The sequence below is a fragment of the Medicago truncatula genome, chromosome 5 (genome assembly GCF_003473485.1).
Source record: "Medicago truncatula cultivar Jemalong A17 chromosome 5, MtrunA17r5.0-ANR, whole genome shotgun sequence".
Lineage (NCBI taxonomy): Eukaryota > Viridiplantae > Streptophyta > Magnoliopsida > Fabales > Fabaceae > Medicago > Medicago truncatula.
In genome coordinates this window covers 44,114,542-44,139,843 of record NC_053046.1, presented here as the reverse complement: position 1 = coordinate 44,139,843, position 25,302 = coordinate 44,114,542, and the positions used below count along the sequence as shown (strand labels likewise).

General features: G+C 33.0%; 2 protein-coding genes and 1 long non-coding RNA gene across 3 annotated transcripts; 1 reads left to right on the top strand and 2 right to left on the bottom strand.

Moving 5' to 3' along the window:
* The first annotated feature begins 1,529 nt into the window (after window positions 1-1,529).
* LOC112422244 (uncharacterized) lies at window positions 1,530-4,737 on the top strand. The gene is made up of 3 exons (XR_003012600.2): window positions 1,530-1,811; window positions 2,141-2,237; window positions 4,507-4,737. It is a non-coding gene; the product is annotated as an uncharacterized lncRNA (long non-coding RNA).
* Window positions 2,781-3,534, bottom strand: LOC11418706 (60S ribosomal protein L6). Its single transcript, XM_024785298.2, has one exon. The coding sequence runs from the start codon at window positions 3,498-3,500 to the stop codon at window positions 2,796-2,798; it is 705 nt and encodes a 234-aa protein (XP_024641066.1). The 5' UTR covers window positions 3,501-3,534; the 3' UTR covers window positions 2,781-2,795.
* A 7,484-nt stretch (window positions 4,738-12,221) lies between the features above and the next one.
* Window positions 12,222-14,281, bottom strand: LOC11421056 (fasciclin-like arabinogalactan protein 7). The gene is made up of 2 exons (XM_003617969.4): window positions 14,096-14,281; window positions 12,222-13,279 (listed from the first exon to the last, which is right to left on the bottom strand). The coding sequence occupies exon 2, from the start codon at window positions 13,221-13,223 to the stop codon at window positions 12,435-12,437; it is 789 nt and encodes a 262-aa protein (XP_003618017.1). The 5' UTR covers window positions 13,224-13,279; window positions 14,096-14,281; the 3' UTR covers window positions 12,222-12,434.
* Window positions 14,282-25,302: the final 11,021 nt, after the last annotated feature.

The following is a 25,302-nucleotide window of genomic DNA, read 5'->3' as shown; positions in this document are numbered from 1 at the left end:
CTCACTTAGGGTGCCACGTCAGCGTTGACCGAGTCAACAATGGACTGGGGGTCCAAAACTGCCAAAGAATCAAAACATAGAGGACTGTTTTATATTTAAATTAGTTAGAGGTCCATAACCGCAACTTTTAGAAAGATAGGAGTCCAAAAGTGCAATTAAGCCTTTTAATTTTTCATATAAACATTTTAATAAGTTACAAATTACAATGCTGTATTTTTTATATAAATGTTCAGAAATCAATTAGAGTGTGTTTGGTCATGGAGTAATAGATTATATTTGATCCATAACATAAAACTAACATATACTAATATTTATCATTGCAAATGAAAACTATTTTATTTCATTCTATCATTTTATAACATAAATCCAAATATATCCTCTTTTTTTTAAGGAATTTTAAGGAATAAATCCAAATATACCCTTGTAGTCCGGATTTTGATGATAGGATATCATTCCAAGTCCCAATAATTAAGAGGCTTCTAAGTTGCCAACATTTCTCACCCTGGTGTTTTATAATTGCACATCCAACCCAAGAGTGACAAACTTACACCTCGACAATTGATATGGAAAGCACAAATCCTTACACAAAATAATCGTGACAACAAAGAATTTGTGGTAAAAAAAAAAAAAACGATCCTCACAAAGACACCAACAAATACTTTTTTTCTATTTATTTTTTGTGTTTATTATAGCATTTCATTGATTAATAATATGATATTATGGGTAGAGTTAAGAATGTAGACACTTTTGTAAGAGTATAAATTGTATAGTTAGATTCTCTTTTAACAAACTCAACATGAGAATTTTGAAATAATAGCACCTTGCTAAGATAAATTCTTCTTTTCACTATGAATGTTATCAACAACACATTACGAGTCCAACTCAAAATCCACATACTTTAATTTGAATATCATGCACCAATTACAATATAGTTTATTATATATTAAACATTCAAAATGAAATTTATTTGACATAAACAAATCAAAGGGAAAGTGACTCGCAATTGTTATAAAAAAAAAATATAACCTATTTGACATTATCTCAATAATTATTTTGAAATGGTCAAAGACTCAAAAAAAAAAAAATGTTATCGACATTTGGAATAAAATTAAAAGCAGCCAAATTATGATTAATAATGAATAAACCACCAAATTGGTCCATATATACTACTACAAAATTGGGAAAATATAGCGCCACTTTAATAACGCTTTTAACACTAAAACGCTATAAATCAAAACAGGGAGGCTTTAGAGAGCGCTTTTGCCAAAAAGAGCTATTTATGATACAAAATTTATATAGCGTTCTGTTCAAAAAGCGCTGGTATAGGTTCAATAAAAATAATAAATATTCTTAAAAAAATCAGGATTAATCCTATATAGCGCTTTTGATGGAAAACGCTATAAACGAAATAACCTTAAATAGCGTTTTCTAAAAACGCTACAGTAGGCTTAAGATAGGTAGGACAAAAGTGCCATCTTGTAATTTATTTCGTTCGGCCTAGTGGTGAAGCATTTCCTTGTGCGGAATTTTTCATCTTTTTTTTGTCAAAAAGAGCGGTATGCACTGTCAGATCTCCTGTTCGATCCCCAACTAATAAATTTTTGTATTACATAAAAGCGTTGTGCAGTAACAACACTCTTTTTTCTCTTCTTTTTTAAGAAGAAACTGTCCAGACCCACAAAAGAAAAGAATTTCGTTTCTCTCTTATCCTTAAACCCTAAATCATAATCCTCCTTCCACAACCATGTACGACTCTCTCTCTCTCTCTGAAACTTAATTGATCATTCAGCAACATGAACGATCTTCTCACTGTAAGTTCATATTTCTAATTCACCCCCCAAAAAAATTCAATTTTGATTACTGGTTTTTTTTACTTCCCTTTCCTAATTTTAATTTTTAGCTTTCAATTTTAGCAGTATGAATCTCATGTAATCATGTTTTGGTAATTTGATTCTTGAAAACTAAAATTGATTTCATCACTGTTAGAAGATCATAGTTAATCCTTATTTAGGTTTTGGCTGTTTCAATTCATTCTGATATTCTTTTTGGTAATCCTTTTTTATTTGACTTGGATTGAACTCAAGTATCATGTTTTTGTAAACCAAATTTTAAGGATAGTTTTTTTTTTTTTTTGTTGCAGGATTCATTTGTTAGTGAGGCTAATAATGGATATTGAAATGGGATTGCAGGATCAAAGAAGCAGTTCTGATATGGGAATTGAAGCTTTTAATAAAAAGGTCAACTATGTGTTTTCTGCTTAGTTAATTTTAATCTTTTATGAATTATAGATACACCTCGGATTAGGCTTTTAATAAACATGTCAATCTTTTGTTGATTTTTGTTATGGATTTTATTTGTTGTTCATTGTGATTGTGATTTAATCACTTTACTTTTTGTTGATTTTTATTCATTATTGTTTTTTTGTTTAAGGTGATATGAAGTGTATATGGTCTTAGTGTTGTGTATAAAGTGGAGTTCTAGTTCTAATTTTGGAATTGGCTTTTTACAATTATGGGTTTTGTGTTTGTGATATCTGAAATTGATTCTAGGAAATAAGGGTAATGGTAGCATAAATGTGCATGTGATTTTTTTTTTTAATTTTTTTACAAAATAACTAAAATTCATATAATCAACGAAAAAGTTCACAAATAGCGAAATTGCAGGAAGGAATATCTCCAGCAGAATTCCATTACATATCAATATTAGGCTCTTACAGTTAAGAAAGTGCAACTATCTGAACCAAGTTTCATTAAAAAAATTATAAAAGCAAGCATAGCATCCCTCTTTCCGCCAAACTAGAAAACTAGTTCGTGTGGCTTCACACCTGCCTTGAGAGAAAACCTGGCACCAAGATAAGTTTTCAAGTCTGGAACGCTATCAATAGCTTTTATCAATGCAGCGTCCACTGTTTTCTGGTCATCTTTCTTCTGCTGAGGTAACACCTTTTTCTCCTCCTTGTCTAACTCAAAGAATTCGCCTTCTCCCTTGCTCTTCTTTTTTGGGGCTTCCTTTGAAAAGTACTTGTCATCAAGGTTATCCACATTAACACCGGAGATATCGACTTTGGTTGATGTACCAATCACATAGGCCTGATTCACACATCTCAAAGGAACTCCGTTGATCTTGAAGGGACCAGTTACAAGAAGCAATCCAGAAGGAAGCTGCTTCAAAAACACCACCCTCTTGCCCTTAAATCTACCAGCAAGAAGAATCAGCACTGTGCCGGGAGTGATGCTTGCCCTGAGCTTAGTCTGCTTAGGCTTATGCTTGTTACGAAGAGGTTTCTTCACATCATCAGCAGGGTAAAATTTTGGTGGTTTTTCAACAGCAGTTTCGGGCTTAGGTTTAGGATCATGATGAGGAAAAACGCCACCATTTTTGGCCTTAATAACCCAGATACCTTTCTTGTGATACATCTGTGACTTTGAGAACTTTCCAATCCCTCTGATCAAATCAGAGTTTCGGCTAACCCTAGATGCTCTCTCCTTCGTCGGCGCCATTGCTGCTACGAAATGCAAACCCTAGTTTTGTCTGTCTGTGCAAATGAGAGAGAATGTGCATGTGAATTTGTGATTCAGTGAGATATGGAAAACCTTGAGTGAAATTGAATAAATTATTTATTGTTCTGTGATTTGTAAAGGTGATTTTCATGATTTATTTTTGTTGTTGAGTTAAGATCTTACTTAAGTGTGTTATTGGACGTGTTGTGACATAGGTTCTATGAAGCATAGACCATGACATTACAATACATGTACATTTTTAACTAGTTCTAAAATACATACTTAGTTTAAGAATATGGGTTGGTTAGCTCTCTTCATATGTTAATAAATAAAGCTTATTTTCCTCGTTGTTTTAACTCTAAGAAAAGGTGCCATTTGGTTTACACCATTAAATAGAACGCTCCAACTTACACCACTAAAATAACACCCTGTAACAACTTTTTCATCATAAAATCTGGTCCGTTAAAATAAATTTATAATATATTAATGGCTTATATTGAGGTGGTGTAAGTTGGAGCATTGTATTTGGTCGTCCAAACTATACTTTGCCTTAAGAAAATTAGTTTTAATGTTGATTAGAAGTTAAGTTTTGGGGTCTATTTTATTTAGGAAATTATGTCATTTAAGGAGTTGTGTAACTTGGGCCTTATTTTCTTAAGTGGTTGCAAATTAAGGATAAGACATAAGACTATGAATGGCTTTGCATATATTTGAAGAAGAACAATTATAAATACAATTTATTTCTCAGATTTTGTGTTTTAATCTCCGCATTGTAAGGTTCACTTCTCAGGTTTTGTAATATGGTGTCGGTTCATGATCAGCCTAAAAGTTATATGATTTTTTTATAATATGGTGGGTGAGTTTAATGTTTCTAAATATATTTGCTAGAAGTGGTAGTTGTTTTAATTTATAATCTTGCTTTAATTTGTACTCATGATGTACTTTGAATTTATCTCTTGTATAATATAGTGTTATTGCTTAATGGTGTTTTCTTGTATATATTCAGGTGGAGGAGAGTGAATGAAATTTGGAAATGAATGATGATTTGCCTGCTTGTTTTAGATAAAAATGTTGAGAAGACCAGAAGATAGATGAAGACTACATGATACCATAGAAGATTTTGATTTTATGTTAACTAATTAGTTGTAACTCTTAGAGATATCTATGTTACCATATTAGAGGCTATACATTTTTGACTTTTATGCTATATATAAATACATTTTTATGATATGGTTAAGTTTTATTTGATAAATAATAGTCTCAATTATAATGTGCCAAAATTATATATATTTCCCTTTAAATTTCTGACTATATATATATATATATATATATATATAGGGTGTATCAAATGAGAGGAGTGTTTAAAATGACAGATGAGAGGAACAAATATTAACCCTTAGATTAAAATGAATGGCTCACATTAAAAACTGCACTTTAAATGGCACTTATCATGCTTAATTATTCGAGAATTGAGAATTGTTGTTCCCACATTTGATAAGGCTGAGAAACACAAGTAAAATACGCTTTTACCCCCTTGGCAGTTAACTGCCGAAGTTTTAGAAAACCAGCGGCAATTAACTGCCGAGGAAATCTGAACTTAAGCACGCAGAAACAGAATAGAATCAGTTTCTAATTTTTTTCAAAACTTTCTCAAATTCTCACCAAATCCATTTCCGTTAATTGCAAGCAAATCAACCGCACATTATCACAAGTAAGTTGCATCAATCATTTTAATGATAATGTTAGTTTGTTTAGGTTTATTTTTTAAAAAAAAATTAGAGTAGTTTGCATGTGGTTAGGGTTGATTTTAAAATTGACAATTTGATGATTGCATGTGTAGTTTAGGAATTGATAAATGAATGTAGTTGTTGCCTATGCTGTTTAAATCATAATATGGCTTTGAATTGTGGCAAATGAACATAATTTGAATATGTTTTATACTTTGCACACAAAGTGTTTGATAAAATGCCTCAATGACAATTTTATTGATTTTTAGTTAGTTTAGGTTATGGAAATGATAGAAATGATGTTAATTATAGTCTGGTTAAGTGTATATTGATTTTTTAGTTAGTTTAGGTTACGAGAATTATGATGGACACAAATGATTAAGTGTATAGAAATGATTAATTGTATGTTAATTATTGAAGGATGTTTAGATTATTGTGGAAATGATGGACATAAATTTTATTGTAATGATGATTATATTGAATGATTTTAGGTTATGGAAATGATGTTCATCGTTGTACTTTTAATGAGTTTGATTATGTTTATGTTTAGTTTAGGTTTAATGTGTTTTATTAGGTTATGGAAATGATGTTAATTTTTTTAATTTTTTGTATACATATGGCCGATCAGGACCCCATTGATCCATCTAAGATGATTGGTGGTAGGCGTGTGATGACCCAAAGCCACCGGAAGGAGAGGCAAAGCGGGCACATCCCAAAGAGGGGAAGAGGTTGGAGAGGAGATGGTTCAGGGACTTCTCAGGCTACACAGCATGAAGAGTCAGAAGTTGTTGACCCGTCACAGCTTGTTGACCAGTCTGAGGTGGAGTACCTGGATTATCAGGATCAGGTACACCACGATGTTACAGATGGTGGGTATGACCAGGATCATATACCACAGCAGCAGCATGTAGGAGATGATGATGACATCCGGAGGTGTTACCTATGGACTCTCCCTTTCCTGGAGGACCGGTAGACCTATCTTTGCTGCACTCTTATGTCAATCATTTGGTATTGCCGCTTTGGTATAATTCAGATAACGTAAGTATAATTTTTTTATATGTGTTTTTTTTAATTCTTTTCTTTATGTTTAATTATTTTCTTTATATTTTCTTTATTTTAGGTTTATTGTTTTCTTTATGTTTAATTATGATTTAAATTTATTTTGTTATGTGGTTTATTTAAGTTTTAAGGTTTACATGTGTTATGTTTTATTTTTTCATTTGTTAAGTTTTATTTTGTTTAGTTAAATGTTTACATTGTTTAATGTATAAATTGTCTAAACTATACTCCCTCCGTCCCAAATTGTATGACGTTTTGGGCATTTCACACATATTAAGAAATGTAATTAATATTGTGTGGGAAAGAGATATTATGAGTTGTTTTACAAAATTGTCCTCAATAAATGATATGAGAAAGATAAATGAAGGAATTGAAAGAAGATAGAGTAATAAATTATTAAGGATATAATAGGAAAAGTAACATTAATTTTTCATTGGTATTGTAAAGCGACATACAATTTGGGACAAATATTTTTTTTCTAAAGTGACATACAATTTGGGACGGAGGGAGTATTTATTTTTCTATTATTTCAGGTTTGTAAGCTACGTGTGGTTAAACCGATTAACCATGTGGCCAAGATCTTGAGTCTCGGACGCCCAAACGGGAATCAGGATTAGTTTTGGGATCCGCTTAGGGAGAGCGGGTTACATGACTTGGTTTACTTGGGCTACACCACTGTGCCTCATGCCTTGTTGATGCTCTATGCGAGAGGTGGCATCCCGAGACCAGCACTTTTCACATGCCTTTGGGGGAGATGACAGTGACTTTGGATGATGTCGCATGTCTTATGCATCTTCAGATTAAGGGGCGTATGTTGAGCCATGGGAAGAAGATGCGGAGACATGAGGGAGCGACACTACTGATGACGCACTTGGGTGTGTCGCAGAAGAAGGCGGAGAAGATTTGCGGTGCGGAGTATGGTGGGTACATTAGTTACAAGATGCTGAGGGAGCTATATACGAGGTACCTTGGTAGGAACCACCGTCCGCTGACCGGGCAGCGGAACCCCCGGCTAATCTGCGTAGGATGATCACATGTCGAATTTTAATTTAATTTATTTAATTATAAGGAATAATTAATAATAATAAAAGTGTGTTTGTTATTATTATTGTCATGTGAATGATTATGGCCTTAGTCCTTTTATTTTATTTCTTTTGGATATTAAAATACGGCCTGCGTGCCGTGCCTTTCTTTTATATCTCTATTGTACATTCTCTTCTCATCCACTCCCTCGTATGTAAAACGAGTTTTCTTCATATGTAATGTAAATAGAATACAAAGGAGGTAATAGGGCTCAAGACGTAGAAATAGTCCTGGAAGTCAAGCTTGGAGAAGCAAGGTCGTTTCTAGGATTAGTTTAGATTCTCTCATTGGCTTGAGAGAGTCATAGCGTTAGGATGGCCATAATCATGTCACTTTTATTTTGTATAAATGTTATGCATGTTTTGATTGGAGTGCGAATATATGTGATATATAAGCCGTGGTGAGGTGAGGTCAAATTTTATAAAAATCCTTCAATTTAAATATTAAGTTTAAAGCTTTCCAAAAGTTTAACACCCTTCAAGACTAATATCGAATATGTGGGTTTTGCCTCCGTAAAGCGCATATTCTATACTAGTAAGTTGCGGTGCGGTAATCCAATTTATCCAAGTGTTATTCTTTTGGGTCAAACTTAACTAAATTAATTTTAATAAGATTAGAATAAATTTAGAAGCTATAATTGGACGACTTCTATATGATAGAATTGAATAAAGAGTTATTCCGCCAATTGATTTGAAAGTTGTATAAGATACAATTGGAAATGTTCCTACCTAAATAGCTAAGTTTTAAGTACAGCCCCCGTTGACTTAAAACAAGGTGAAATAAGGATTTCAATCCACTAGAAAATCTTCCAACGGGATTTTCCGAGTCAAATGTTTGAAGGTCATTTGATTTGAGTAAAATAGTGGGAGCGTATTTAATTAAAGACCAAATTAAATATTTTTCATGATACTTATTTTGCACATTTTAAATTGTAGATGGCCAATAACGCTTCCACAAACATTTTGCGATCCCTCATCGAAAAGGAAAAATTGACTGAAACAAATTTTATAGACTGGTCCCGTAACATGAGGATTGTCCTCACCCACGAAAAAAAACTGTATGTGCTGGATGGACCCATTCCTGAGGCACCTCCTGCTGGAGCTTCTGCGGCTCTAAGAAATGCTCATGCCAAGCATCTCAATGATTCCGTAGAAGTTTCATGCATCATGCTGGCTTCAATGACTCCCGAGCTGCAAAAACAGCATGAAGGGATGACAGCGTTCGATATGATCGAACATCTTAAGACTCTTTATGAAGAGCAAGCCAGGCATGAGAGGTTTGATGTCTCTAAAGCCCTGTTTTCCACCAAGCTGTCAGAGGGAGGTCCCGTAGGACCTCATGTGCTCAAAATGATTGGGTACTCTGATTAGACCAGCACTTTTCACATGCCTTTGGGGGAGATGACAGTGACTTTGGATGATGTCGCATGTCTTATGCATCTTCAGATTAAGGGGCGTATGTTGAGCCATGGGAAGAAGATGCGGAGACATGAGGGAGCGACACTACTGATGACGCACTTGGGTGTGTCGCAGAAGAAGGCGGAGAAGATTTGCGGTGCGGAGTATGGTGGGTACATTAGTTACAAGATGCTGAGGGAGCTATATACGAGGTACCTTGGTAGGGCCAACGTATTGGAGGATACGGAGGATCCAGAGGAGCTGGATAGGGTTAAGACTTATTGTGTGAGGTGTTACCTTCTCTACTTGGTTGGATGCTTGTTGTTTGGTGATAGAAGCAACAAACGCATCAAGTTGGTCTATCTGACGACCATGGAGGACGGCTACGTAGGGATGCGTAATTATTCATGGGGAGGGATGACACTCACATATCTATACGGCGAGTTGGCTGAGGCGTGTAGGCCTAGAGACAGAGCTCTTGGGGGAGTGTGACACTGCTCACTGTAAGAAACTTATAAATGTGAACCTTAACTTTAATCTTTTTGTTATATTTTTTCGTACGTAATAATTTATAAATGTGATTTGTTTGGTTTGTACAGGCATGGTTTTTGGCGCATTTTCCTGGCTTTTACAGTGTTGATCCCAACACTGACTACATGGAGAACTATCCGGTGGCGGCGAGGTGGAAGCTTCAGAAGGGTCACGGAGAGGGGGTCACGTATCGGTCACTGCTTGATCATATACAGTTTGATGACGTATGCTGGAGGTCGTACGAAGAGCACAGGGAGATCCAAGATTTTTAGGAGGTTTTCTGGTTTTCAGGCTGGATCATGTGCGGTGTTCGTAGGGTGTTCGTCACTTGCCCGAGGGGGTTTTGAGGCAGTACAGATACGTCCAGACTGTCCCTAGGCATCTGACGGATGTTGTAGAGCTTCCACCGCCTCATATTGTGCAGGCGTTCGTCGACTTCCGCACTCACACGCTTAAGGCGACCGATTGGGGTGAGCAGACATGGCGGATGGCTATGTGCTATGGGTACACTAGGGTGTCTCACCCTCAGATTTTGCCACCTCTTCCAGGAGATCTTCCCAGGCTAGCAAATGAGGAGCATATCATTGCAGAGCAGTGGGAGCGGTACGAGGCGAGAAGCTCGCCTGATACCTATGACATGGTTAGTGCCGCTGTTGCCTACGCTAATGCACAGATAGGCCAGGAGGAGGGCATGAGCCCTCAACAGTGGTATCAGGCCATGAGCCATGTTAGGGAGCAGATTGCGCCGATATTAGCAAGGAGGCGAGGCCAGAGGCTGAGGAGGAGGCACCATCAGCAGGACCAGTAGCATTTTATGTTTAGGATTGATTTTTAGGACTTGATGTATATTTTCATGACATTTTGTTCGTTATGTTGTATATTCATGACATGTGTTTCCAATGTGTAAAAACACATGTAACAGGTTCTGCCTCAAGAGGTTCTGCCATTTTATGGCTTCAGGAAGCCTCGGCAGTTAACTGCCGAAAATTTTGAAAACCGGCGGCACTTAACTACCGAGGATTTCTTCGGCAGTTAACTGCCGCCGGTTTTCTTAAACTTCGGCAGTTAACCGCCGATGGGATAAAAACGTATTTTACTTGTGTGCCTCAGCCTTATGCAATGTGGAAACAACAACTCTCTAATTATTCTCACGCGCGTGTACTAACCAACATAGGGAAGTAAACGCCTCTTCCTTCATCCTACCCCTCCTTCTTCCTCTTCTATGTTGCGAACACCATTAATTTTGGTCATTTCTTCAACTCCAATCGAACTAACAATAACTGGTAATCTAAAAATCTATAGATTTTTTTAATCTAATCAAAACAACTATGACTTCTCATCTTAGTTCCAATCTATCGTTTTCTGAATTAAACATTTTTAGTATAATTTTTTTGGCACCCAACAATTTGTAAAAGCAAACAAAAAAAGAAGAATAAAATAGTAGATACAGAAATGGGTTTGGTTGCTTTTGGAATTTGGGAAGATAAATCTTCAACAATTTTTGCACCGAAGAAAAAAATGGTACATTGAATAAAAGAATCCATGGCCTCCCCTTCATCAACTTCTTTCCTCCTGCTTCGTTGTTAACTTTATGTTTTATTTGGAGTAAAAAGACATTGATTGAGATAGACAAAGCAGGAAGAAATATTAATTAATATTTTGTAGGGGGGAACTAGAGAGAAAGAAAGAATCAGGAGTACGATTGAGCGAAAAAGAGCAAGGAAAGATGCTTGCAACTTAAAGTGCAGCTTTTAATATCAGCCATTTATTTTAATCTAAGGGTTAATATTTGTTCATCTTATCTCTCATTTTAAACACTTCTCTCATTTGATAAATCCTCTCTATATATATATATATTTATACGCTATCTGGAAAGGAAAAAAAATTGACAAAAAAATAATAAAATAAATGCTTTTCCTAGCGCTTTTTTTTTCATATAATAAGCGTTATCTAAACATATTGTTACATAGCGCTTTTAAAACAAAAACGCTATTTTTATACCTGTCTTAGATGGCGTTTATTTTTTAAAGTGCTGCTTAAGGAGAACCTTTGCTAGCGCTTTTTGACATAAAGCGCTATATAAACTCTTCTTTAGCTAGCATAGAAAAAAGCGCTATATTACCTTTACCAGTGCCAATTACAATAGCGCTTCAAAAGCGCAAGCTAAAGCAAAAAAAAAAAGCGCTATATAAGCCAATTTTTGTAGTAGTATTGTAACAGATTCTCAAATTTCATGTGAGAAAAACATAAAGACATAAACTTAATTGAGAAACTTTTAACAAAGCATTGACTAATTAATAGAGTCGGAGACTAATTTGAAAATACATGACCAATTTAGATATTTAATGATTAGTCGATTAATAATTCTCACGAGATCTAAGATCTGAAATGCTAAAAGTTCCTATTCACATGCCCACTAGCATTAGAAAAAGAATGTCGGGTGACACATGAGGAGCTGGAACTTTAAAAGATCCTACTATATCAAAAATCCAAAATTTTACATTTCAAATCAATGTAAAATTGTAAATTCGTAGATTACTAGTAAAATCGAGAGTTTACCAATTTTATTAGAATTTACATGCAAATTAACTCATTTTCATAAACTAGAATCATAAACTTTTTTATAGTTTAAGAATTAACTTGATACTGAACCAATATCTACAATATATTGACTGCATGACTGCCCCATTTCACGACTTCAAGATTCTAGGTCCCAGTCCCAAGGACCAAAGATTGATGTGACGTCTACGTGGCATGACTAGTAAGCATCCCCCGTTAATATTAAGTAAGGACTAAACTTAAAAACTTGCAATTTTATAGGGACTAAAACATATTTTACCCGATAAAAATCAACTTTCTGAGAGGCCAATTAATGGTTGATAGCATTGGCATTAAAAATTCTTCAAGAAAGGTAGATACAGTTGTTGCTGCATAATATAACATGACAATCACATGCTACCAGTTTATTTATTAATTTTTTTAGTGTGTTTTTATAGAAATCACAATCTCATACATATATTGAATAACACATTATGTTCACAAAAAAATTGGACTCAAATCAAAGTAAAATAGCATCAAAAGTAGATACATAAACATAATAAATCTAAATTAAATACTCAACAAACTTCTCCTCATCATCACAAGATTACCACCACCAAACCAAAAGTTGCCAACACAAGGTTGCCCCAAATTCCATAGCTAACGATCTTGTAAGAAGACGAACGATCTGGTGAAGATGAAGGTGAAGACGATTTGCTGTCAGCACTTTGTTCAGTTGGAGAATCGGCTGCAGGCGCAATTTCTGGTGTGGGTGCAGGAGCCAGAACAGGTGGAATATCAGTGCCAAATATTGCCTCAGGAAGCAAAACCTTATCAACTTGATAAATTGCAACAGGATCAGTAGCATGAACTGCACTAGTCACCTTAGTGATTGACCATCCTGAATTAATTTTGACAGTTCCGGAATTATCGGTGAAATTCAAAGTGTAATCACCACCGGCAAATGTTGGAGTTGAGGCAGTTTGGCTAAGGTTTTTGAAATCAGCAAGTGAATAGAAATGTGGCAAAGCATGGAAAAGAATCACTTGTTTTATCTCATCATCTTTGAGTTTGGATAAAGAAGGTTTCTTCAATGATGCGAAAGAACTGTCTTTTGGAACAAAGATAGTGATTCCTTCTTCAGTGTTGTTTGCTTGGTTTTGGAAAGTGTCCAAAACTTTTGTGGATTGAAGGTATTGAAGAAAAGTGTGAAATGGACCAGCAACAGTGAGTAATTCAGTGAGGTTTACGAAATCTGGTGTAGGTGCTGGTGCTGGAGCCGGAGTTGGACTCTCAGCGGGGGGAGAGGGTGGACTTACAGTTTTAGCAAATGCCGATGAGCTCAGAAGCAGCAGAGTGGACACAAGAAAAATCATTGAAACCTTCATCTTTGATTTTTTTTTTTTCTTCCTTACCTTATAATATCACTACTCTCTCCAAATTCCTATAAGAAAAAAGCTCCACCATGTTAGATTAGACTAAACTACAACAATTTAGATCCATAAATATAGTCAGAAGGTATCGAAATTACAAAAACATATACGAACATGTCTTTTGTCTGTCACATTGATCGTAAACTTACTAACAAAAGATTCACTCGGATTATTTTGAAAGTTTCGATTTATACAATCAATCTTACACATTTAGAGACCAAAGTAATTTATTTGGTCAGAAAATTATATAAAATCCTAGTTCAAACATTAAACTCAATCTCCAATTCCAATACTTCTAAACAAATAATTATAAATCTTTCTAATTTGTCCACATTCTCTTCTTTACATAATAACACTCAACATTTGTTAACAATTTACTTAAATCTATAGCCATTAACAAAATGACTCAAACCAGATCTTGCAAACAATAATGAAATTGAAATGTATAAATCAAGATCTAGGAATTGTAATGAAACCAAAATAAGAAGAAGCAATTGCAGATCTAAAAAATGATAAATTTGTAACATTTGAATTGTAAAGTCCCATAATACCACATTTCCAAAATGGTAAATTCAAGATGAGACATTAAAGTGAATGTTACGAAAATAAATAAATAAGTAAAAACATTTATTTTATAAAATTCAGTTACAAAGTTAGACTAGTCAAATACTAAGTCCACATCATCACATAAACCCCTGAGTGAAATGATAGAGATCTAAATACCCATGAAATTTAGATATGAAAAATGAAAACTTTACATTAAACAGTGATGAATTAATGAGTTACATAAGAAATGAAAAGTGAGAATGAGGTTTGAGAAGACAGACCTGAAAAAGGAGGAATTGAGAGAGAGAGAGCAGAGAGAGAATGTGAAGTAGGAAGAATGAGAACGGAGGGGGAAGTGTATATAAAGGTAGATGGTTACAGACTTACAGCACACAGATGCTTCTAACTTTCTCAGTGTTTTTGTTTTTTAATAGGAAAATGTGCTTCTTCCTATGTTTGGATTTACTCCTTGCATGAGGTTCATTTATAAGAACTTGTTTATTCCGGTCCTATTTATAAGTAAAATCTATTTTTTCAGATTTATTAAATATCTAATGTATTCGTATACAATATAGATTAAATATATTAGATATTCGATGAATTAAGTAGTTTTTTTTGTTTATAAATATGTTCGTAAGGAATATATGAATTACAAAATAAATTTATGGAATAATAGTTATTTTGATCCATGAATATGTAATGAGTAACCACAATAGTTATTATGTTAGTGAAAACAATCTCTTACGTTAAAATTTCTCGTTAATATTGTCATATTAGTTCATAAGTAACACTTATTTATTATCATATCAATTCTTATATGAAAAGAGTTAACGTCAGCATTCAAGGACGTCGATGACTATTTTGACAAATGAAGTACACAATGAGAAACTATTTTAAAATTTCGATACATTAAAAAACTATTTCGACTACTCGTTACACATTATAGAATCACTATTACCACTAAAGTTATTTATATAACATCTAAATTACATCATAACGACGGTTATGATATCTAATTCATCTAAATTTTTTTTTTAAGGAAGGATCATCTAAACTTATATGATCTTTTTTTGTTTTAATTTAATAATTTGACCTTATTCAATATATCATTCAATATGTGGGAAAATTTATGATAAAAATTGATTAAGAATAAAAGTTTGTTTAACAATGTAACTTTTTAAAAAAAATATATAAGTGACTAATTGGACACAAAAAATACATGTATGAAAATTTAAATAAAGTTAAAGAGTCGCTCAGGAAATTTTACCTTATATTTTAGACCTAATTTCTTTAGCTTATTGTCAAGTTTAATACACCATGTGCAGTTTTGTCTTATTTTTTAATGTGAAAAATGATCTTAGGAAGACCCCTTTCTTACTTTGAATGTATGGTGGTCTTTCCATATCCACTTCAACTAACCACTTCTTAAATTCATCATAGACCAACCTTGCACTCTACCCCACCATTTTTCTCTTCTTTTTCATCTCTTTCTTTCTCTCCAATTTATGACCCCTTAAACCCACATAGAAGGTTTCTCTCCAATTGATGAAAATATTGTTAAAAAGACAATCTCACATAACTATTTATTCACATATGATCTTGCAATTGATTTGTTTTGGAAAAATCTTGTAAATGAGTTTAAATAATCAATTTAGGAAAAATATAGTTAATATATTTTTATTAAAAATATTAATTGATATATTATATTAATGTATGATGCTTATGGAACACAATAGCATTTTTAATATCTTATTTTTCTTTACTTTTGTCTCGGTTATCAAAATTACACGATTCTCGTATTTTTTGTAAATCTTGTGTGATGACCAAGATGTCCCATGTAAATGTATTTAATTATTGTACCTTAAGGCCTAAGGCTAGCATAATCCCTCAAGAACATAATGATTTATGCAATACTCTTCGATAGAGTGGACCATAGTATTCCTATGATTCGTATGATCCACGGGAATAAGATAGAAATATAGGAAATACACCGGCGGCTACCTTTACTATTTGGTGATTTTGAAGATTTTGAAAACTTGTAAATTTAGTAGATAGGTAAATGATCAAATAAAAGTTTAATTCATATATAAAGCCGGAGGTCAAAACTACCGTGGACTAACTTTATAAGTGATTATCGATCATAGATTGTAGTGGTTTATTTAAACAGACTTACTCAAACATTCACACGGAGATGTTCAATATTGTGTAAACTAATTTTACAATAAAAATGGATATTTGATTGTTATTTGTAAAAATTTGTTATAGAATTTAACATACATACACAACAATGCGCTGATTTTTTCTTGGACAACAATAAATACAGACCTAAATCGCATATGGTAACTGTTTCATGCAAGGGTCGATCTTGATAGTAGAATTGTAATCCAATTCAAATTTATTTGGCTAGTTTTCACACAGTTTGGTCTCAACCTCTCATTTTTTATCGGATGGTCAATTGTAATTTGTGCTATAAATATTTATAATAAATAACTTTTTCTCAAAAAGAACCTTATTGGTATTTATAAAGAATGTTTAAAAATGATGTGTGTATCCACATTGCTCAAAGAGGTAGCCCCACCGCCCATATTGGTTGCTCCATGCTTTACCCCACAACACTCTCATGCCAACTGTTGAAGAATCATTTACTATTGCAAACATCATGCCCACAAAACAACAACTACATCCTTATTCACCGTAGTTTCGTGTTCTTGGCCCTTTTCAATTTTCACATAACATTATGAAATCAACATGATCACTATGCTTCCTCACTCAACACAACAACACCAACCACCGCCGACACTTATTTTGTTGCCATTTTCCTTTCTCACTATTCCCCATTTCTCAATGATTTATTGCTGAATACTCCCCCTCTCGATAATACGTATACAATTATTATTTCAAAAATTATTTGTATACACTCATACATACATATATTCACCCAACACCTTGAAAAAGAAAGCATAAAAGAGAACAAAGGGTTGATATCTTTCAACAAATATTTTTCCATATATTTTATCTATTTAAGAGGATGATCTTTCAACAAATGTTTTTTCATACGCATCGACTAGGAATCGAATCCTGAATCAAATGGTTAAGAGACTCAAATATCTATCACTTATATCATATTATATTGGTTATTTTTTTTATCTAATATAAACTATACCACTTCTTCAAATCATTAATATTAAATTGACATAGAATTATGACATACAACCAACTTGTATATAAGTATCATAATCAAAATTATTGTATTGATGTAATAATACCTTCTTTCTTCTGGTTTAATCAATTAATATTTTATAATTTCGTATAAGAAGATGGAACAGATAACAACCAGCTAGTTTAACCAACAAAATCATTTAAAGATTTTTTTTTATGAAATTTACTTATAAAAAATAGTACATCATTCTCTATATATAGGACAATGTTGATTAACTCGCATGAATTAAGATAATATATAATAATATTACAATTTGATAATAATAATAATAATAATAATAATAATAGTAATAATAATAATAATAAAATGTTTGTCATATTTTTTTAATTTCACTTTTAAAATAATTGAAACTCATCAGCTTACTTTATGAATTATATAGATTTCCCAATCTACAAAGCAGAGAGTAATTGTTGTTAGGCCTTACTGACAAAATAAATATTGTTTCAGCATATAAAAATGTTTCAAAATAAGTATTGTTTTAGCATATACAAAATGTTTGTTGTTTTGTTTGACATTAACTATCATTTTTTTTCCAGTTTTACTCGTAAATTAATATTGCATGTTGAAGGGTGGTAAAATAGACACCCCACATAGCTCAACCAGTAAAACTGAAATTATTAGGTTGGATGTTCTTACCTACGTTAAAACCCAAGATTTTAATATATATGAATTTTAGTATCTTTATCACTTCGTCCACAAACAAAACAAAAAAAATAAAAAACCATCCACGCACGCTTTAGTTTGTCCATCCTTTATCGTAGTTGGAACCTGAAATCTTTCTTTTATGTGTGTAATTTTCAAATGGTGATTTATCAAAACCACAATTGTTTAAAAAATGGATAGAGTAATTAGCGAATAGAAGGTTGAAAGTGAAAATCCCTTAATTTCTTAATCTCACGTCGACATTAACGAAATGGTAAAGTGATAATTGCATTTCATTCGATCAAATGATTTGACCAACTCTCTCTTGACAATATTATAAATATGATTCCTTTATTCAAGATCCAATCTATCTAAAAATATATAAATATTTATTTAGACACAACCCAAAAAAATATTATTTGATCGCACATATATAAAATTGAACACATACAATGACAAACATAAAATTCTATATCATTTAGTGATTTTAAAAATATATATATTTACTTTCTTCTTTTTTTACTTTTTTTGTTTTTATGTGTGGGTGTGCCTAAATATGATGCTAAAATTTTGTTACCATGCAAAACCTTCTCCTAAACCAACCAATAAAAAATCAGTATCTTAAGACTTTTAATCAAAGATTAATTTTGTTCCCATACTTATTTAGAAGCTCTCATGTTTGAATCAACACATAAAGGGTTATGTTCATCATCATCTCACTAAAATTTATTGGGCTTCATTTTTATACTTTTGTAAAATTCGATAAATTTCAATTATTAAAGAATGGCATGCTGCTAATACTCATAATTTACCTGCAAAGATTGATTCTTTAAAGAACAGACAAGCGTCCTTAGACAGTAAAGGGGAGGGGGAGGAGTTGTCAAAGGAAGAACTCAGTGAACTTCATGGTATTTCGACGGATATTCATTCCTTGTCTCGTCTTAATACAAGTATTTGTTGGCAACAATCAAGATTAAACTGGCTTCGTGATGGTGACGCTAATTCCAAATTTCTTGGATTAGGTGGGATACTTTTAGTCTGAGGAAGGAGTATGGAGGGATGGGTGTTAGGAGGTTGAGAGAGTTTAATATTGCTTTGTTGGGAAAGTGGTGTTGGCGATTGTTAATAGATAGGGAAGCTTTATGGTGTAGGGTGTTGGTGGCTAGGTATGATGTGGCGGATGGAGGTTTGGAGGATGGGGGCCGGAGTTGTTCTTCGTGGTGGAGGCAGATAGTGAGGGTTAGAGATGGGATAGGTGAGGGTGGAGAGGGCTGGTTTGGGGCGTGTTTTAGGAGGAGGGTGGGTGACGGTGCTGAAACAGATTTTTAGCGTGATTGTTGGTGCGGTGATGTTCCGAGGTGTGACCGTTTTAGTCGCCTATATGACTTGGCTGTTAATAAATCAATCACAGTTAGGAATATGTTCTTGTTGGAGGCGGATGTGGGTGGGGAGGCGTTGCAGTGGCGTCGGCGGTTGTGGGCTTGGGAGGAAGAGTTGGTAGAGGAGTGTAGGGTTTTATTACTTACCGTTTTTTTACAGGAATCAGTGACAGATAGATGGTTGTGGTTACCAAATCAGGATGGTGGGTATTCTGTACGTGGAGTCTATGACATGCTGACATCGCAGGAACAGCCCCAGTTACATCCAAATATGGAGTTAATTTGGTATAAACAGGTTCCTCTCAAAGTCTCTATCCTTGTTTGGCGGCTTCTGAGGGATCGGTTAACTACAAAAAATAATTTGACAAACTGTGGCATTTTACCCTTGGAGGTGCGGTTGTGTGTCTCTGGATGCGGGAACGTTGAAGATGTCAATCATTTGTTCTTGTCATGTCCAACTTTTAGTGCCTTATGACCATTGGTGCGGGCATGGCTCGGAGTGGTAGGGGTCGACTCTCAATCAACTTCAGATCATTTTTTGCAATTTATTAATTATGCAGGTTGTTCGAGAGGGCGACGTTCATTTTTCCACTTGATTTGGTTGCTTTGTGTTTCGGTTTTGTGGAATGAACGGAATGACAATATTCTTAGAAATTGACAAAGCTCTTTGCCACAAATGCTAGATAAAGTTAAATCATCTTCTTTGTGGTGGTTAAAAGCTCGTAATGTTGTATTTAGCTTTGATACTCATAATTGGTGGTCGAGCCCACTTTTATGTTTGGGGATTGACTGATTTGGTTGTAATCTTGTTTGGAGTTTGACATTTTCGTGATTGTTTTGGCACACTTTATGCTGTAACAATTACGGTATCCGTATTAATATATCTCATTTTTACTTGTTAAAAAAAAAAAAAAACATATATAACCCTTTCATGTTTAATTCAAGCTTGAGAATTAGCTATCATATATAGCCAAACACTATTTTTTGGGACGGTCAAAAATCAAAGCCGGAACCACATGTCAATCTCTTTTATTTTTATTTTTATTTCCATAAGTTCCTTTCAATGAAAATAATTTTATTTAAAATATTTTGTTCAAAAAAAAAATTATTTAAAATATGTCGGATACGAAATGTAATATTTTTTTCCAGTTAAGATTTGAATATAGATTCTCCATTTTATAAGAGTCCATATCATTCTATAAAGACCCTAACTCCAATGCATTTTTCACTTATATTTTACATATATTGTTGTGAATTCGAACTCAAAATCATACCAACGAAAACAAAGATGTGTGGAGCAAAGGAAAGTAGCAACTAATATCAAAGTAAACACAAGCAACAACAACAATAACAACACCTAGATCTAATCTAGGAATCAAAGTGAAAAACTCAAAACCACAAGCAAAAGCAAAAGATAAGGAGATAAGAGAAACAAACACACCAAGAAATGTTTACCCAGTTCGGTCCAACTTGACCTACTATGAGAGAGAGATTTATTTCTTCAATCCACTGTCAATGAGTTCTTACAAAGAGATACAAATGAGTTCTTACAAAGAGATACAAATGAGTTACAAGAAATTAGCTTCAACAATCTCATATTCCCAATCTCACCAAAGAACAAGACACTCAATGATTTTCACTCACCCAAGGTGTTTACAATGTTTCCCAATCCAAGAGAACTCTAATCAAAGACCATCAATCCTAAAGTTACCTCATTTGATTTCCCAAGTTTTTCTCTCTTGAAGCTCTCATCCAAAATCTGAACAGAAACACTTAAATAGTACTCTGCAAGTGTCAAAATCGTGTCACGATTGCCAAAATCGTGTCACATTTTATACGTACGATTCAAGATACAACAACCTTATCTAGAAATCGTGACAGGATGGCTTAAAATCGTTTCACAATTTGCTTCGAGACCAACATCCCATTCTGCCCCATAAATCATGACACGCCATAAGAATCGTGTCACGATTCTTCACTTTCTCAAATTCAAATTTTTGAGTCAAATTGCAACACATAAATCATATTCAAATCACTTCCTTTAGTGGTCATAATATGATAATCACTACATTCCATAGATCCATTTTTTCACCAAATTTTTTACTATTTTCTTCCATCCATTTAAATTGACAGCAATTGAAATTGTAACCGTTTCTTTCGCAAAGAAATTAAAGGTATTTTTTGTGAAAAAAAAAAAATAATAATGAAAGGAAAATTAAGTTTTGCCTTCGCCTTTCAGCTTCATGTATAGAAGTAAACTTACGGCACTATCAACACCTACCAAGTTTCTCTAATAAACCAGCTTGATTATACTGTACTAGAAAGTGTAGTACAATAGTATTACTTATAATGTCTATATATGTCTCGTTAGATAGAAAATAACTGGCTTTTAAAACTATTTTCTAAAGTACTAGATAATTATTACCAAAACAACATACCTAGTTATGGTGTCATTTTTCAACTATACAACTAAGACATTATTAATATACAAATTTCAATAGATTACTTAATATATGTGTGTAAAATCATCTGAAAGTGTTTATAGTAAGAGACTGAAGTTGCAGTGTAATACTAGTTGTAGTAAACAAAACAACTAAACATGTGAAATTTATTGGGACCAGCGGTCAAATCAAGAAAAAATTGTTTGATAAATTATAGTAGATCAGTGATCAAATCAAATGAGCTCTTTACATTAATTACAACATTAATTAATTTTAACAAACGGTGTAATAGCTTTTGTTTGGTTGTATGACTAGGTGAGGAGGTTGTGTCAATGGCCTAATCCAACAAATTAATGCTCATGAAAATCGTTAAACAAGTCCTTCTAAATATTCCAAAGCACGTGACAACATAAAAAAATAATGTACTGATAAAGAAAGGAAGTAGTTAAGGGATTCAAACTCATCACCCATTGGACAAAGTTTACTCTTAAATTTTGTTCGTGAAATTAAAGCAAAAGTAATGCAATATTCAGAGATGTAGATGTGAAAATGAATATATAATATTGAAGTATTGAAGAGTAGAATGAGTAATTGTAGAAATATAGATGAGAGATTGTTATCAATGTGACTTGTAGATAGAATAGCTTTATCAAGCTGATTCTATAAGTCGTTGGATTTAGTGGGTCTTCCTATCTTTTACGCGTCCTTTCGTATATGGTAATTGCATATTGATGTAATGTATGATGTATGATATGAATATGATATTAACCTTCATGCCACCAGCTCATAATTCATCAAGAAGTTGGAAAGAAAGAAAGAAGAAGAAGAAGAAAGAAACGAAAAATCAAATACAACTGTTTAGGCAAGCTATAATGATTAAGGATTCACATGTGCAAACATCATAAGCATAGAGAAATTCTTGTTTAGGAGCAACCCTAAATTAAGCACACTCACCCACATGATTTTTTTTTAAAGATTAAATAGTTGAATGATGTGACTAATTTATTTTATCATTTAATTTTCTTTATTATTGTGTATGTGCTCAAATAATAATTTTTGCATTTATGTCTGTGACTGGTAAGGCTTTTGTGACTGAAAGGTCACGAGTTCAAGTCCTGAAAACAACATCTTGTGTAAAAAACAGGGTAAGGTTGCGTACAATACACCAAAAATGATGGAATCCCTTCCCAGACACCCTGCGTATGCGGAAGCTTTAGTGCACCGGATTGTCCTTTGTGTCTATGCAAGACTTTCTCGATAAACATATTGCATGAGAGCTTATGCGCATATATGATAGAATAACTTGTTGATGTAGCTTAGAGGGTAAAAAACCTGTTCGTATTTCATGTAGAAATTTACTATTAGATTTGTTATGATTTTTATTACGAAAAATGTCAAAAAGTGCCATTAGGGCTCTTTTTAATGAAACTAAATTAAAATATTGTCTTCAAAAGTGATGTATTTAAATAGTTGTTTCATTTTATTATATCCAATGGAAACACACGTCAGACTAATAAAAAAATGTTTCATTTAGTTTAATTTAGTTCAAAATTAAACTATTTAAATACAAGTCAGACTAAAATTTATTGTTTCAAAATTAAACTAATTAAACTATTTAAAAACTTCATAAAATTTATTGTTTCATTTTTTATTAGTCTGACTTGTGTTTCTTTCATAAGTTTAAATTCCTCCCAACGTAAACGATACGGTTATATTTCCCAACAAATTTATTGTTTCGTTTTTTTTTTTTTTCCATGAAATTGAACTTCATAATACAAGTGTAGACAACTATCCACTGTCGGGGCAAAGTACAAGATTATTGCAAATTCAACACTCTGGACCACACAAGCATGAAAGCTTCAAAGTCCCTAACACCAAAATAACTAAAACTGAAAAAGGTAACATCATATTCAATCAAGAAAACCCAAACAACAACAACGACATAATACGTACATAAGACTAACCAGCAAAGAAGACTGGAAACTAAACACATATGATATAATTGGAAGAAGGAAAAAAAAAACAAAAAAAAAAAGTAATTGCTCTTCTCACATATGTTTTTACTCGTTCCCTTCAAAATAACCGAACGTGTGTTAACTCATGCAGGTGCATTTTCAACGTGAGTTAACTCATGCATGTATATTTTTCAGCGTGGGTTAACTCATGTTGAACGGGAATGAGCAAAAACATATACGAGAATAGCAATTCTCAAAAACAAACAATAAACACACTGGTATACATTATAGCCCAAATTACTTGTTATTATGGCCCAAATGAAACCATCAATCCCAAGTAAAAGAATATTACTCTTCTCCTTTTCAAAATTGCTCAATCCCACCCCAAACTTCCAAAATTAACTCTAGCGCAAGTTAACTTTCGCTCGGTACTCAATGTGAATTAACTTGCGTCAGTACTCAAAGTTGAAGAAGAACAAATATGTTTTTTTTTTCACCAGGGAAAACTATGATGATACCACTCTTGAAGACATATTTTTTGTTGGGTGCCAGCGCAAGTTAACCCATGCTAGGTATCGAGCGGAAGTTAACTTGTGCTAGGGTTAATTTTAGAAGTTTGGGATGGGATGGGAATGGATAATTTTAAAAGGGAGAAGAGCGAAATCCAAGTAAAATGGTGTGTGATTGATTTCAAGCTTTCGGTCCAAATTACTTAAGGGATATCTACAATACAACCAAAAAATTGCTGATTTGACATCCATTGTTTCTTATACATATGTGGAAATGACAAACAAAACAAAAAAATCAACGGTAGTTAACTACCACTGAATTTTTTTTTGTTATTTTCATGTGCTTTTAAAAAATTATTACTGTGAGAAACAGCAACTTTCATACAACCATCCATTGTTTTTAGTTGGAGATGATCACACTTTTTTTAGAAGAATTCATATAGATTCCATATGATTCATGATTGTTAATTTGTGAAGAAAAAAATGTCAATTTATGTCATGTTGTCATAAATTTGCGGAAATTGAAACAGTGTGTTTGAAAAAGAGAATAGTCCACGTTATCAACACTTTACAATGAAGTAAAATTTCTCAAACTATCAAAACTCAAGCCTTTCATGAAGTTATATAAAAACTGAATATCAAGCATCAACAATACATTTCAATCATTCCTTAAACAAAAACAATATATTTCAAATTTCAATCATATAAATCAACACAATTAATCATTTTCTTAATAATCATGCACAAATCTTAAACGACTATAATTTAGAGTTGGGGGAGTATATTATAATTTATAAATATTGATCCAAAATTTAATGACAGGTGTATTCCTATTTCTAGCTAGCAAAATTGAATACCCAGATTAAGTTTTTAATCACCCATATGTGGTCTTATTAGGATAACTTTTTTCACTCAAATTATAGGTTAGGAGAGAAAAATAGGAACCGGTAATTAATATCTTACGTGAGAAAAAACAAGAACTCTGTATGCTCATGTGTAGATCAAGTTTTCCCACAAATTATATATGTATTTGGTTAATGCAATAAATTAATTCCAAAATAAAAATCATCAAAGAAAAAGTAGCAAAACGTGTAGCACATGATCATACTACTCCGTTCTCTGTTATAATAGAAAATTCAATTTTTAAATTCATTTAATTAATGATATATTTGATTTATATTAAAATTTAAATACATCTTTTACTAAATAAACTTTAAAAAAGTGAATTTTATGATCTTGTAATAGAGACCGGAGAGAATAATTTATAATAATAAACAAATATATTTCAAATTACTGTTCGAGTCACATTTGTGTGTAATACATCGAATGTGTGAGTTTTCAA

Coding starts and splice junctions, on each gene's coding strand:
- LOC11418706 (XM_024785298.2), bottom strand. CDS start 3,500: ATGGCGCCGACGAAGGAGAGAGCATCTAGGGTTAGCCGAAACTCTGAT.
- LOC11421056 (XM_003617969.4), bottom strand. CDS start 13,223: ATGAAGGTTTCAATGATTTTTCTTGTGTCCACTCTGCTGCTTCTGAGC.